Source organism: Eptatretus burgeri, chromosome 9, assembly GCF_056783735.1.
Source record: "Eptatretus burgeri isolate ZD-2024b chromosome 9, Ebu_testis_v1, whole genome shotgun sequence".
In the NCBI taxonomy this organism is placed as follows: Eukaryota; Metazoa; Chordata; class Myxini; order Myxiniformes; family Myxinidae; genus Eptatretus; species Eptatretus burgeri.
The window spans coordinates 76,851,967-76,867,912 of NC_140969.1; the positions used below are offsets into that span (position 1 = coordinate 76,851,967).

General features: G+C 41.5%; 1 protein-coding gene across 2 annotated transcripts in view; it reads left to right on the forward strand.

Moving 5' to 3' along the window:
* LOC147020403 (uncharacterized) overlaps window positions 1-15,946 on the forward strand; it is a 112,046-nt gene that overhangs the window by 47,489 nt on the left and 48,611 nt on the right. For both annotated transcript variants that reach the window (XM_085895724.1, XM_085895725.1), the window contains exons 4-5: window positions 1,422-2,133; window positions 12,721-12,835. In XM_085895724.1, the coding sequence (XP_085751850.1) occupies window positions 1,422-2,133; window positions 12,721-12,835 (827 nt within the window). The remainder of the gene's footprint in view (window positions 1-1,421; window positions 2,134-12,720; window positions 12,836-15,946) is intronic.

A 15,946-nucleotide genomic window follows, 5' to 3' on the forward strand; every position in this document is an offset into this window, starting at 1 on the left:
AAAAGGAAAGCTATTTCTAAAGCAGAGATTGCATCTCCAGCAAGCAAATCGAATATTCTCTCCATAAATATTAAGATGATGAAGAAATAAAAGAGGAACTTTGAGTCCGAGGCCTATTTCACTCCATTGTAATGACGACCTGACATGCGCTACGGCGAATCAAAACGAGATACTGTTCCGTGAGTGAATGTGTACTGAGGCAAGAAGCTGTCATCTTCAGAGTTCAGGGACTTGCCATGAAGACTTGCCCTCATGTGTGCAACAAGTGGTTACCCTCCCTAATTCAGGTCCATTGAGACATTGAGCAGGTACATGTTTCATCTGTAGGGACATGTACGTACAGTGCGTTGTATCGAAACAATCTGAATGATGAAATCAACACTAATATTCGTTTATTAATTTTTACGTTTTTCAGATGTCCATGATCTATAGACTGACGAGTGGCAATTCACGGAGCATGTGCCTTTCAGACGTGGTGTGTTGGCTTAATGGTTCGGGTGGTGGGCTTGGGATGCCTCAGATCCTGAGTTTAAATCCCACTCGGCTGTTGAATTAATACCAGGTGGGGTTGACTCTGCCTGTTATCCTTCTGAGGTTGGCAAAACGAGTACCAGATTTCTGGTATCCTGTGTTGGAGTGGTGACCTGTCCAGGATTGTGCCCAATAGCCAAAGAGAATGCATTGGCAGCACCAATGCTCTGCACAAAGTATCATCCCAATGGATGGATGGATGGATGGTAGAGTCTGTGTAATGGCACCTATTAAAAACATTCATCTCCAGTAGATGCTAAGGTGTTCCATGTGAAAATTTCCTTTTGGAACAATCTTGCAATAATTTGTTTTGGATTTTTTTTTTTTCAACAATATATTTTGCACAGCGTGCGCAACAATTGCACAACGTCAAATGCACATATTTGCTCTGAATGCTTTCTTATTCCCTCGCAAGAAAAAAAAAATCAACAGGTGGTCAAGAAGTATGATGAAGTGACATGACGCCAACACTTATGAAACATGTGTTCAGGGGTGACATATTGTATGTTTGAAAAGTACATGTTCCACTTATGTATTTGCAAACTTTCTACAAGACACGCAATTAGGTGGAGGTCAAAATGGATGTACAGTACCGGTCGTTGTTATATACGGTAACAGTGATTTAACAATCTTCAGTTAATTCTGTGTGTAACCTTTGATTCAATCCCATTAACGATGAAATTGACAGTGGAAGTACTCTGCAGACCCTCATTAAACCATAATCATTTTGAAATGATGAACATTTGCAGAGCAATATAGAATAGCTTGGGGTATGTGTGTTACTGCTTTGATTTACAAGTAATGGAAAACAATTTTGTGCAAATTGCTTTTCATTATTTGTCGATGTACGTGCTTGGTTGTTCTTTTTCATCAAAGGCCTTGTGTTGCAGATTTGAACTACGATGTCCATGCTGTTTACAATGACATGGGAAGTACCGTGTATCCACCATTCCCACCATATCCATGGAATGGCCAATCACAGCAGGAACTCAGCTCTTCAGGAATACTTGAACAAGAAGAAGGGATCTTGACTCGCCAACATCAGTCTTTGCAAGACGCGAAACAATGTTCGACATCTGCTGCGCAAGATTCATGGATCTCTAAATGTATAAATTCCAACTGCATCATTGTTGAGGTTGACAGGCAATTGCAAGAACGAAACAAAGATATGGAGAGAACGGATGAGTCAAAGGATGAGGAAATTGTGAAGAGTACCATAAAAGATAATTTTCAGTCAACAGATACCACACAGGTTAAGAGGACGATTGTGGATCAAATGACTAATGATAATGAATGTCACAATGAGAAAATAAATTGTCAAAGTTCTCCACTTAGCAAAGACGTTCTCAATGTGGATCCATCTCCTGAGAAGGACGAAGGTACAATTCACAGTTCATCCACTACTTTTGAAAAGAAAGTGAAGGGTGAAGGAGATCAAGGCAAACCACTCAATGTTCAAGCAACTATGGAAGATGTTACTCAGGTTGAAGATCAAAAGCTTCAACAATTCGGCGTCGGTAAAATTGATCGTGTTCAGAATAAGACCTTGGAACAAGATGTTGAAAAGGTGAACAGCACGCAACCAGAATTCCACAAAGACAGGTGAGCCACTCGAATCGGTGTGAGGTTAAAGGGATAAAAATCCTTTCATTTGATTGATTGTTTGCTTATTTATTTATTTATTTATTTTTAAATCAATCGAGGTTGCAGATATACTCGTGACGTGGATGAGGCACAGGTTTTGTTTTAGTGCATGTTGGCTTTATACAAGAAGTACAGGTCTTAACTCATTGTCTAAAAGTATTTTGTAACGTTATCACTTCCTTTTAACGATGTGCTATGTACTACAAAGAAGAGTACCTGTCCCCAGTGATGGGAAAAGTTGAAGTTAATCTGTCAATTTAAATTATTTAATGGACTGTGCAACATTGGGTGGCAGAGGTTCAATTACCTAATAAGAGAGCAAAATATCCTACTTGCGAAATAAAATTTGACATCAAGGATAGATACAGAAGGAACCAATTCCCACCACCTCCTTCTTCACTTCCCCATCCTCTCTCTTCCCCCCACTTCTATCACCTCCCTTCTCTCTCCTCCTCTCTCTACACCCCCCCCCCCATTCCCCATTCCCCTCTCCCTACCTTGCTCCTCTCTCTCCATCTCTGCTCTCCCCTCTATCCCCCTAATGCACCCTCTCTCCCTCGAACCTCTCTCTCCCCCACCATCTCTCTCCCCTCTCTTTCCAACAATCTCCTCACCTTCCCCTCATTCTTCCCCATTCCCCTCACTCTCTAACCCTCTCCTTCCCTCTCTACATTTCCAAGCTCTATCATTTTTAGCTCGCCTGGTCGAAGAACAGAGAGCTATAGCGATACCCCCGGCGTGACCGTCAGCGTCAGCGTCAGCATGAAAATGTTAAAGTTTTTTGTGCAAGTTATTTCCTTTCTTATGTTTTTATCTACCACACTATTTTTTACTGATTACAATATACAAATACATATATTGCTTTAAAATTATTTGGATCAGACTTCACTGCAATGCTTCATAAAAAAATATTATTAGACTAGTCTTTTAAAACGATAAATGTATAAACAGGCGAGCATTGGGTGGCTTTGACACCGACTCTCTGTTTAGCTCGCCTGTCTTTTTTATATGTTGAGCATGCTTTGTCACAGAACGTCAGTCCCAATGAAACAGCTTCCTGAGCAAGGATTATACTAGGTGGTTTGCCATTGCCTTCCCAGTTGTAGTTTGGGTAGGAATTTGTAATTTGTTCATGGTGCCGTTGAGAGCCCGCACACTATTTTTGAAGGGCATGATGGGGATCATTAACGTCTACCAACTAATGTTGGTACATGGGACACCGAGTTTAACATGCATCAGAGGGATGGCACACACTTTGATGATTCACTCAGTCTGTGAAACACCAAGATGCCATTTTATAGCTGGGCTGAGGTTCAAACTTAGGCTAGACATCTTAGAGGCGAGTATGCATACCTCAAGGCTAGCCTGTCAGCCAAGGTCAAATCTGAACGCACTGCTAATAAACAATCTGTGATTCCGTGTTGTATTTATGCATTTAAAATGTATTTCACTCATTATAATGCATTTCTTCTTTGAGAATCTTGAGCTTTGCCTGCATATGGAGCTTTTCAAAAGCAGCACCAGAAGGGGTCGCCGGGCATGGGAGACAGCTGAACATACTAATACTTGGACAGACACCACACTTCACATTACATAATATATATTGGATTGTATGACTGGTGTTGGCTTAATGGTTAGGTGATGGGCTTGGGATCTTAGGATCCAGAGTTCAAATCCCACTCAACTGTTGAATTAATAGCAGGTGGGGTTGACCCTGCCTGTCATCTTTCCAAGGTTGGCAAAATGAGTGCCAGCTTGCTGGTATCCTGTGGGGGAGTGGTGATCTGTCCAGGATTGTGCGTAATAGCCAAGGAGAGTGCTGAGGCAGCACCAACGCTCTGCACAGAGTATGAACGGATGGATCCCAAAGATGCTGTGATGATTAAACCAAGATTGTTACTCAATTAAACTTGGATTCAGTTTCTGTGGATTGCTCAAAGTTTTAGGTGCCATTGATTTTGTTTACCTGTGTGAGTATGATTCTACACCCCTGGGGCCCCTGTTCATGTCCCATATGCACCTCTACCCTTCCTTCACACCTATCACCTCCCAACACTATTTCCCCTTCTACTCTTCCACACCTTATACTTCACCTCATATCACCCTTACTTGAATCTTACATTTCTCCATTTTCTTTACTCAATTTAGCACCCACCACGCACCCCACCTTGTCTTGTTGTGCATTCATAATTGGTTAATAGATGGACCCATAGGTTGACTTTTCATTTGTGTCTTCATGTTGTGTTGTACCTTATATGATGGTAGGCTGTCATGACCCATTTTGCCATCGTGATTTGTCCTCAAGGACTAGTAGTGGGGCCCCCAGAACCACTACAATAAGTGAGGACAGGAATTTGGAATTTGTCCAGGCTACTGGGGAAAACTCTTCTCCTCTTCATTGAAAGACATTGCCACCAGCAATCGATTTTTCTTTGACGTCCACCAGCAAATCAACAGGTGGAGAATCAAACCCACACTTGGTAGCGCAGAGTCAAGTGTGCCACCTCTGTACCTCCGTATTGGTCCATTTATGTATCCACATGTGTAATTATCAGGGCTCACATCAAAGTTAGAACACAAACATGGCAACATAATAACAGATTGGAGAGAACAAATGAACATAACAAACACAAATATAAACAATAGAAAAGATTGGTAATATAAAGTCTACATGAGGTCGAGCACTAGCACCAGTTTTTTGTGTCCAGATGAGATGGCAATGCACACACAGTAAGTGAAAATACTTTGAGAGAAGAAAAGGATTACAAGATCTACACAGTTACCGCCAACTACTCACACCAAAGGGGCAGTGTGTAAGTCTTGAGGATTTTCCCATAGCTTTTCCATCCACAGCAGAATTGACCGACTCTCTTGGACTTAATGCCCTCATCAGCAAGGAGGTGGTGCAGTAATAGTTGAGAGATTCAGGAAGATTGAGAGACACCAAATTGCCAACAGTGAAAGAGCAGTCATGACTTTGCCACTGCTTTATCTAAGTTACACCAGACTCGGTGACATTGTGCTTCGGCCCGCTCTGTGTGTGAGTTTGGCGGTTAGAGCCCTGGCCCTGTTTACAAATGGGACGTTCCGATACCTCAATTGAAACTCTGCATTTTAAAAGGATAGAGCAAGGACAACCAACCATATTTTGGAAATCAGAGCACAGGCTTTGATGGGTTCTCGCCACTGAAGTTCTTGTAAAGAAACTCGTATTGCTATAAGTTGCAAGAAATTTTGGGTTGAACAGGCAGCCACACTCATGGCACTGCCATGATCAGCTAATGCATAACAAATTAGCTCTTATATGGATTCCCAGCTGGCATCTGTCCTAATAGGTCATATGGTGCTTGGAGTTGGAGTCTTTCCAGGATAGAATTATGGCCAATGATTATTTAAAAAAACAAAAATCGATAAACTCCAGTAAACAGGAAACTATCAATGACAATGTTTTTTGAATAATCACTGGATGGGTGTGATTTCTGTACAGTTATCATCAACATGCTTTTATTACAGTTATTCGAGGGTCAGTAAATTGAACAAAAAGATCGCATTCGTTATTTCATAAAGAGTTCTACTACCCAACTGGTGAATAACTTCGAGAGAAGGTTTCACTACATTTAATGGCAAAGTGCTTGTTGGCTCGCACCTTGGTGAAAAATATAACAAAAGGGAAATTTAAAAAGGTGTGTGTGTGTGTGTGTGTGTGTGTGTGTGTGTGTGTGTGTGTGTGTGTGTGTGTGAGATGCTTTATTTTGAAGGGTTAGTGCTGACATAAAGCCTTGTGTTGGCTTGATGGTAAAGGAGGCTGGCTTAAGATCATACGGTTCTTGATTTTGAGCTCCTGTCGCGCAATTAAATAATATCAGGTGGGTTGACTCAGCCGATCATCCTTCTGAGGTCAGCAAAATGAGTACCAGCTTCCTGAAAACAGGGGGCACTGCATCAGCAGAACAGCCCCCTCACAGCAATGATGTAATCAGCAGTCATAGGCTGTGTACCGAATAATAAAGTGCTGTCATACAATAATGAACAAGAAAAAGAGCAATTGGAGATTACAAACCCTATGCTTCGTGTTGGATTAATGGTTAGGCTGGTGTGCTTGGAATCTTAGGGTCCTGAGTTCAAATCCTGCTTTGCTGTTGAATTAAAACCAGGTGGGGTTAACTCAGCCTGCCATCTTTCTGAGATTGGCAAAATGAGTACCAGCTTGCTGGATGATTGAGCCATTTGAGAATCCTGATTGAGCCATTTGGCAACCTGTCCAGGATTGTGCCGAATAGTCCAGGAGACTGCTTTGGCAGTACCAATGCTCTGCACAGAGAATGGTCCCAATGGATGGAATGGACCCTCTCCAGGATTTGTTTTGTGTAGTGTTTGTGTACTGGTGTGTTATGTAATTAATAACTGATATAACTAGAAATGCCATTTTATAACCGCTAGCAGTGATGACCAGGTACCAATATGTCCCGCTTTGATCCAACCCAGCTTTGATCGGACACGTGACGCTGAACGATGACGTTTTTTAGCCCCCGTTGGACTTAGTCTGAAATGGGGGGGGGGGACATGTATGGACCAATTTTATTCGTACTTGCCAAAAAGCCAACAGATGACGGTGCACATATGCACGCCATTTCTGTTGAACATCAGATCCAAGATGGTCGACTGCCGGCCATGTTATTTTTTTTTATTTTTTTTTAAACTGTGTCAAACACGTCCTCAATGATTTCTTGGACATGCATTTACCTATCTTGTTCAAACATGGCACACAGACAATGAATGATGTCTTACATAAACACATCACTTTGTTTTTGAGATCAGATCCAAGATGCCAACTGGCGGCCATTTTAGTTGTAAAAATCCCGATGTTGAACACATCCTCAACCATTTCTCAGACCATTTTTCAGACACGCGTGGTCTGATTTTGTTCAAACTTTGCACAAGCACAGTACATGATGCCATACACATGCCCCTCTATCACTATTTTGCGATCTGATCAAAGATGTCTGACTGGTAGACTGGTGGCCATTTTAGTTGTACATAAATATGGGCTATCCCTTTAACTCCATGCAGCATAATTACAAAAACAATGGGGGCTATGACATTTTGTGTCTTTTTTGCTTGTAATTATTAAATGGAATTTAGAATGGGATTAAAAGCAATTCAATTTAATTCAAATGGAAGACCAAATAGGTGCAGTCCTGCATTGGAGTCATCAGAAGGAACCCAAACAAGCAAAAAACAAAGATGAAGTCATCAGGAGGAACCTTGATTGGATTCGTGTTTCAGCTACTAATACTCCACCCTCAAACTTATCCAGGTGCAGCCAAGTGAGCCTTCTTAAATTTTTTTTAATAAAATCTAAAAGCACCGAGACAAAAAAATATATATTCTGGCTGTCACACCATGTGGTCGATCAGGTTGAAATTTTAATTTTTTATTCCCCATCACTACTAGATCATAATTGTGAAGTTTCACATTGATCGATGAAGCGGTTCAAGAGAAATAATTTTTGCAAGATTTCGCTTCATCTATATTAATATTTCGGCACGCCCCTTTCTTTATTCCACCATCAGATTTTTGTTACGCATGAAATGAAACAAGATTTGGCACATATACTAATGATATTATTGTCTTCCTTAAGAGGCCCCTCAAAATTCGTTTTGATGCATTTTCACAAACTCCAACCGATTCCATTCAAATTCGGTACGATTATGGCTTTTGGTCCAACTTAGGTCATTGGCCATAAATTTTTTCCATAACACTTCCGATATTCGAAAAAATCGATAAATCGATATCCCTTATGGGATTTTCCATTCAAATCCACTCAAGTTTAAGGCCTACGGCGGACGCAAATTTCCACTTTGCCCCGGGCGCTGTTTACCTCCGCTACGCCAAGCTGTTAGGGTTAGGGTTTGGGTTAGTGTTAGTGTCAGGGTTAGGGTTAGGCTTAGGGTTAGCTACCCTAACACTAACCCTAACCCTAACAGCTAACCCTAACGCTAACCCTAACGCTAACTGCTAACCCTAACCGCTGACCCCTAACCCCTAACCCCTAACCCCTAACCGCTAACAGCTATTCAAGAAATTTGCAAGAAAGCCCGGGCAACGCCGGGCTTTATTGCGAGCCCGAGCAACACCGGGCTTTAGTACTAGTTCAATATGTTTGCCAGACCATGTTTCCTTCCAATTATTCTGTGAATACCCTAATACCCCAATGACTTGGGGAACATTTATGTGAAGTTTTCCTTCGATCTGTCCAGCCATTCGGAGGAAGATTTTCATAGGTTTTAGGGTAAATCCAATGTGGCTGCCAAACCGTGTGACCTATGACATCATATGTGTGAACGCTTTGTTGCTCATGGATAGGCAGTCAAACTTGTAAAGTTTCACCTCAATCTGTTCAGCACTTTCAGAGATGAATTTTTTGAAGGGTTTTAAAAAACAACATGGCTGCAAAACCACGTGACTGATGACATCATCAATTTTTTTTTCTGTTGACCAATTTATCACTAGATGACCCTCAAAAATTTTCATACTGATCGGATGCAGTTTTCTACATATGCAATTATGATGTCACAACAAAGGCACCTATGATGTCATAAAAAAAAATCAGACTTATTCCCCATGAGGAGTACTTGCCTCGTGCCAAGTTTCAACTTTTTCCTTGGTGCGGCTTCAGAGATACAGAGGTCCAAACTTTTTCAGTTTTTCCAACATGGCTGCCACATCACATGACATTCCACATGAGTCGTCACTCAAATTTTGTCTCAATCCAACAAGCGGTTGCTGAGAGAAATAATCTTGTTCTGTATGGACAAACAAACTAACAAACACAAAAAAGAGCAATCAGAGATTGAAGACCCTTGCCAGGATGTGTATTTTATGTGGCAAATAAATAGAAGGATGTACTAAATGAAAGGTTGTTGATTGCAAATGAAAGGTCTAAATGATCTAGTTGTAAATGTGTAAAGGTCAAAGGTCTGAAAAGTTGTAATGGTCAAATGGTAGAAAGGTCTGAAAACAACTAAAGGGTAAAAACTGTCTGAAGGGGACAAAAGGGTCTTAAAACGTCCTTAAAGGGCCAAAAGGTCAAAGGGTATTAAAAGTTGTGAAGGTCTACTAATGAGTAGAAAGGAGTCTTAGGGTCTTCAGGGTTCTAAAGATCTAAGAGGATCTAAAGGGTCTTAGAGGTCAAATGGTTCTAAAGGGTGTATCAGAGTTTATAGGGTCTTAAAATGTATATATGCTAGAGGGTATTAGGGGTCTAAAGGGTCTTGGGTGGTCTGAAGGGTCTATAGGTTCTTAGAGGAGTATTGGGTCTTAGGGATCTGAATGGTGCTTAGGGGTCTAAAGGATCTTAAATGGTGTTAAGGGTCAAAAGTGTCTTCTGGGTCTTAAAAGGTGTTAGGGTTATAAAGGGTCTTAGGGGTCTAAAGGGTCTTAAATGGTGTTAATGGTCGAAAGTGTCTTCTGGGTCTTATAGGGTCTTCGAGTTTGAAAGGATCTTGGGGATCTTAAACGGTCTTAGGGTTACAAAGGCTCTAAGGCATCTTCGGGGTCTTAAGAGTTTTAGGGGTCTTTGTGGGTCTTCATGATCTTAATGGGTGTCAGGGTTGTAAAGGTTCGAGGGGATCTTAGGGGTCTTAAAGGGTCTTGATACACATACTCATGATACTTGTGTTCTGTGCAGACAAATGGACCCAAATGCAATACCCTCTCCTCTGGTGAGGGTAAAAATGATACTGTTAGTAAGTTTATAGTGGATTTACTTGAAAAAAAAGTTTGTCTGTTTAATTACACACATGCTTGTTAGTGTAGTAGATAGTAGAAAAATCGTGCAAATTATGATACAAGCATCAAATTTGGCATTTCTGTTCTGCAGGACCCTCTGATCAAATCTGCCCGATTGGCCATTTGAAAATCCAAATTTTGAAAAATTTGAAGAAAAAAAAAAAACTTCAAAAAAATTTGAAATCACAGCTGGCTGAAGTTCTTGAAGCGCAAGTGAACATCCCAGACAGAGAACCAAGGGGAGATGCAGTCATCATTGATGGCTCAGCACTTATCAATGCCATACCTCCATGCACTTCAAAGATATTTGATGACTATGCTAAAGAAAACATCATCCCAAAGGTGGAATCCTATGGTGCCAGGGGTAGACGAGAGGGTAGACGTAGTGTGTGATGTGTACAATAAGTCAAGTCTGAAGTCCAAGGTAAAGTCGAAAAGGCGGTAAGGAATCAGAAGAAGAGTGACAGGAACCAGTAAGACCCCAAGCAACTGGAGAAGCTTTCTTCGAGATGACAGCAACAAGACTGAGCTGTTTCACTTCCTTGCAGAAAAGATGTGTGAAGCACAGTCATTGTCACAAAAGGAGAAGATGCCATTAGCAACACAAGGAAGTCACTGGATGCTGTGTCTCCATATTGTCATGAAGAAGCTGACACGAATATTTGTACACGCCAAGGATGCAACGACGGATGGTAGCAAGTCCATTATCATTAAGGCTAATGACACGGACGTACTAGTCATAGCAATATCTGTACTGCCATCCTTACAGGAACTAGGTCTTGAGGACATGTGGATTGCCTTTGGCCAAGGAGCCAAGGCACGATGGATTCCAGTCCATGAGGTAGTTTCTGCAATAGGGCCTGAGAAAGCTCGAGGGATCCCATACTTCCATGCGTTCACTGGATGTGACGTTGTGTCTGCCTTCCGCGGTAAAGGGAAGAAAACTGCATGGCAGAGTTGGAACGTCTTTGATGATGTTTCTGAAACATTCACCAATCTCAGCCAGCATCCAACATTAATTCGTGATCTTGACTTTTTTGAAGTTTTTTTTTTCTTCAAAATTTGGATTTTCAAATGGCTAATGAGGCAGATTTGATTAGAATCCTCTAAAGAACAAATGTGCCAAATTTGATGCTTGTATCATCATTTACACGATGATACACAAAATTATATTTAGTAATACTTCTCTAAGCAGGCTAAAAATATGTAATTGTACGTGGAATGTGTACGCAAGCAATATATTTGTGAAGTACAACATGCTGTCTTTTGATTAAACATCAGCGAAATGATGTGTAGACACATCAAGTACATAAGAAACACACGTTTCACATGTACGTGAACCCGAGAACCCTCTTCTCGGACTCATATCATTTAAATTCAAAATATCTCTACACACCTTTTCGGTGATGAGAAGAGCTCGGTTACTTGAACATTGAAAAGCCAGAGGACTCTGACACCTTGTTTTGACAGATCTGCTAACCAGGTACCACAAAGAGATCAGCAAGTAATTGTTATTTGATGATTGAGATGATCAGGGAAGCTTGTAAAAGGTGGAACATAGAGAAGCCTGATCGCGACAGTCATTGCAAGGTTACGGATTCCAAAGTGTTTCACTGCATCACGATATCGAATGAGAGGTGAATTGAGGCATACTTTAAAGGGAAGGTGTTCATTACGGATTTGAACACTTTTTTTCCTTGAGTGCTTTGGGGTTATTTTTGCTGGTATTAGTACACTGGATGGATCAGGATGCAGCAGGACAAAAGGATCAGTTGAGAGAGGGGGGAAACACCAACGGCAGAGTTGAAGGTCAAGATAGACACAGACCTGGACAAACTTTTGTGGGGGTTAATGGAGGGCAGGGAAGGATGCAGGGGTCAACAAGATGGATACAGAAGGAAACTTTCAGGAGGGAAAACTTAGTAGTGACCTTTGCCCATCCTGGTAACTTTAGGTCATTGTGGGTCACACCAACCTATCACAGATAGTGAATAAACACCACCTTACAGTATGCCCTTCCTCTAATTGTTGATTGGACGATTCTTTTAGGTCTACATGATCCATTCAACACCCAGAGAAAGGGTAGGCTGGAAGATGGTCGTTGGTCAACATGTATGTACGCCAGTCTCACAGAACAACCAACTGGAAACATTTCTTATTACGTGCAACTTTTTTGGACAAAATTATAAAAAAAATTCCAAACTGGATAAATGCTCAGAAAGCACGCGCTGTGAGGAGGGTTCGACCTCTGGTCCAACACTTAGTGTGTCGTCCCTCAGATCGACTTTAAGCAAAATATTCTGTCTGTTGGCATTAGATTGGCGAGGTTAAAGTCCCTAACTGTCTTTCGCAAAGAGAAGGCAAATTACTGCTGGTATCGTGGCCAAATTCCTATCATAACCTATAGGTGGCACTGCATCACCTCCAAAAGCAGCACTCGGAACAATGATGCAAACACAAAGCCGGTCAGCCACCAGTTACATGTTAGAAACAATCGAAGAAATGAAAACATTTTTGGAAGGAACACCAGTCATGGTCATACATGGGTTGGGGGGTGAGACGGCAAATTTTGAATCCACTCATGTCGGGTATGATCATACAGTCGTCAATCAAAAGGATTCAGACGAATTTGGGTCTAACCCCAAATCAATAAGGTATTTATTTGTACACAGCATGGCATATAGATTGTTGTAATTAGCAATTTTGGCAAATGGAAAACAGGATTTAATGACTAAATTAACTTAATACCAACAGAAAAGAAGACAAATTCGAGAGCGACATCTGCAGCTCGAAGGAGGCTGAGAGTCAATGCACCGGCAGCAGAGGGCGGCATTGGAAGGCGAACGAACCTGCTGCACCTTCACCTTCGGTACGTTTGGGATTCCGTTCAGTGCTTTCGATCAAATGTTGTCAAACACTTTGACACATCATTTGACTAAACGGCTAATAATCGTACCATGCGTTTGAGATGATGTCCATTCGTTGGCCACCATTTGTCATTAGGTGCACTCATTCCCGACAATGTCATTCTAGCCACTTACTCATCAGCACGTTCATTCTCTACACCTACTCACGATTCATTCGAACAATCGCTTGTACAGTTCTTTCAATGTCGTCGATCTCGCCATGTATTAACTACCCGATGAATGAAAGACCAATGTCTTAATGTCGTCCCAACTCTCCTCTTCATACAAGATATGGTCCCTGGTCTGAAATCGCTGTCCATTCTGCTGAAAATCTTTTCTTCTCGTATTCCCTCGACACCCTTCATGTCTTAAACATCTCCATCAGATACTCTCGTAATCGCCTCTTTTGTAATGAATAAAGTCCTGTCTCCTTTAGCTGATCCTCATTGCTAAGTCCAGCTGGTCCAGGTATCATTAACCTCCGCCATCGAAGATCGGAGGTTACTGTTTTCACCCCTTTCTGTTTGTTTGTTTGTTTGTTTGTGAACAGTATTACGGAAAAACTCCTCGACGGATTTCCATGAAACTTGGTGGGGGGGGGTTAGGTATGGTCCAACGATCATGCCATTAAATTTTGGACTTGGCCCAAAGTCCAATATGGCCGCTATGGCGGCCATTTTGAAAAAATATTTGAATTTTTTTTTTGCGTTTCTACATGTTTTAAGTGATTTCCAACCCCCCCCCCCCCTCCCCAAAAAAAAAAAAAAATTGGAAGAGAAAAAAAAATTTTGCAACTTTTTTTTTTCAACAAAATTTCGATTTATTATTTTGCATTTCTACATGTTATGTGATTTCCAACAAAAAACATGCCAAAATTATAATTGCGGCTGATTTTGGAACTTCAGGTGGATATACCCACGTAAAATCAATTTCTGTCTCAAGGAATCGAGTTATGACGAATGAATTGAGTATGTAAAAGTTAAAAGTAAAAGGGAAAGTTGCAAACTATAACTCTGTGAGCACTGTTGACGTCAAATTGAATGAAAATGATATCAGGTTCACTTGAGTGACCGAGCAGTATTGGCGGCGGAGGTTTTGCACTCTACCGAGTGCTCCCCCTCTAGTTCGCTCTGTGCTGGACCATTTTCATGGCATCTATGTCCTTTCTCAAATGTTGTGACCAAAACTGGACTTTATTCCAGTTGACAACACACAATAATTCTTTGTTATTTCCGAACAATGCTGGGGTGTGCGTGGGCTTGGGTCTTATGAACAACATTATTGGGTCTTGAGCACCAAATAAATCTCAACCAAGTGCATTAATGAAGTTATTTTATTAACTTGTGTTCGTTTTCAAGTCATTCGATCTTGTCTTCGTCCTTGACAAATGACTTTGATTTCTCACATAGAATATGTCATATGTCTCCGTGATGCTCTCATCGTTTTCCCACGGATGCTTGTCATTCCGATTGTGCATCCGTGGAACTGACGGACGTTTTTACTGCGCTGCGGTGAATAAATTATATTTATTACAAATAACTCCTTTGGTAAATTTTCCGTTCTTACTTTCGAATCTTCAAACAATAATTGCTCAATGCCTGTGAAAGAATAATCACAATCATTTATTTTTGCATGCTTAATTAAATCAAGTGATTGGTGTTTTCTGTCTGATGTTTATTCAGTACACTACGATAGGTGGGGTATTCATTATGCTCTTGGAGCCTCATACAATCCTCCAAGAAACATCGATATTTGAATACTATTAATCCCCTAATGGTTTCACCAGAGGGGACTGACTATAGGTTTGCTCTGTCTGTCTGTCCCACCTGTGCTTTTTCAGACTTTTTTTCCCCATACCCTTTAACATATTCAACTGAAACTCAGTACCTGCCTTTATTATGATAAGTTACAGAATAAGTTCGAGTTTCATGGCGTTTTGTCATTTTTTCACAGAGTTATGCCCTTTTTAGACTTGGAGTATATCACATATTATACATGGGTCAGTGTTCAGCTCCTCTGACTCCACCCCGATGCTTTACACCCATTGGCTGCACAGCTGGCCTGACTCCACCCCACAACTGGCCTGATAAAGGTTTTGGTCAAGTTTCATCGAAATCATGTGTTTGGTTCAAGCGATAATGACTAAAATGGTGTGTGGACATTGCTCGATTGCATAGGCTCACCGGACTAAAGTTTAGGTGAACTAAAAATTGAAGAAATCGAAAGGAAGTTGATTGATGTGTGATAGCCGCCATCAGAAGCATGGAGAAGCTGATATTTCTGGTGTTAACCTTTTGTCAGAGCAAAGTGATGAAGGGTTAATGGACGGAAGAACGGTTAACGTGCGAAACATCAGCTTCTCCTTGCTTCCATTAGAATTCAGCAAACCTTGATGATTGTCCAATTGATTTCATCCATTAGTACACAGTTGGTGAATCGCCCTGTATTCAAAATACCATGGTGACTTCAGGCTCGCGAGGAGATTTGAACTCAGGTGAGATAGGTCAGAGGTAAGTGCCAATGCCTCTAGGTCTGTACACACACACACACACACACACACACACACACACACACACACACACACACACACACACACACACACACACACACACACACACACACACACACACACACACACACACACACACACATATATATCAGCCTAGAGGTATGCACATTCACCTCCAAGCTGTCTCAAATGGATTGGAATCCCTACTCAGCTATAAACTGCCACCCTGGTATTTGACAGGCAGTGCGAGTAAAGGTGGTTGTCATATGGCAGCTCAACTGCCGGGGTAGCTATCATTTCTTGAAGCGTGACTGTGTCACTGATGCAGTGCCCCTCTACCAGTACACACACTGGAACTGGTACTCATTTTGCCGACCTCAGAAAGATGACAGGCTGAGTCAACCCCCTGGTGTATTAATTCAGCGGCCGACAGGGCTTGAACTCAGGACCCTAGGATCCCAAGCCGCCACCCTAACCACTGAGCCAACACTAGGCTTAGTGCGAGTAATCATTGTGTATGTGCCATCCCGTGGATGAATGTTAAACTGGGTGTCCCATCTGCTGG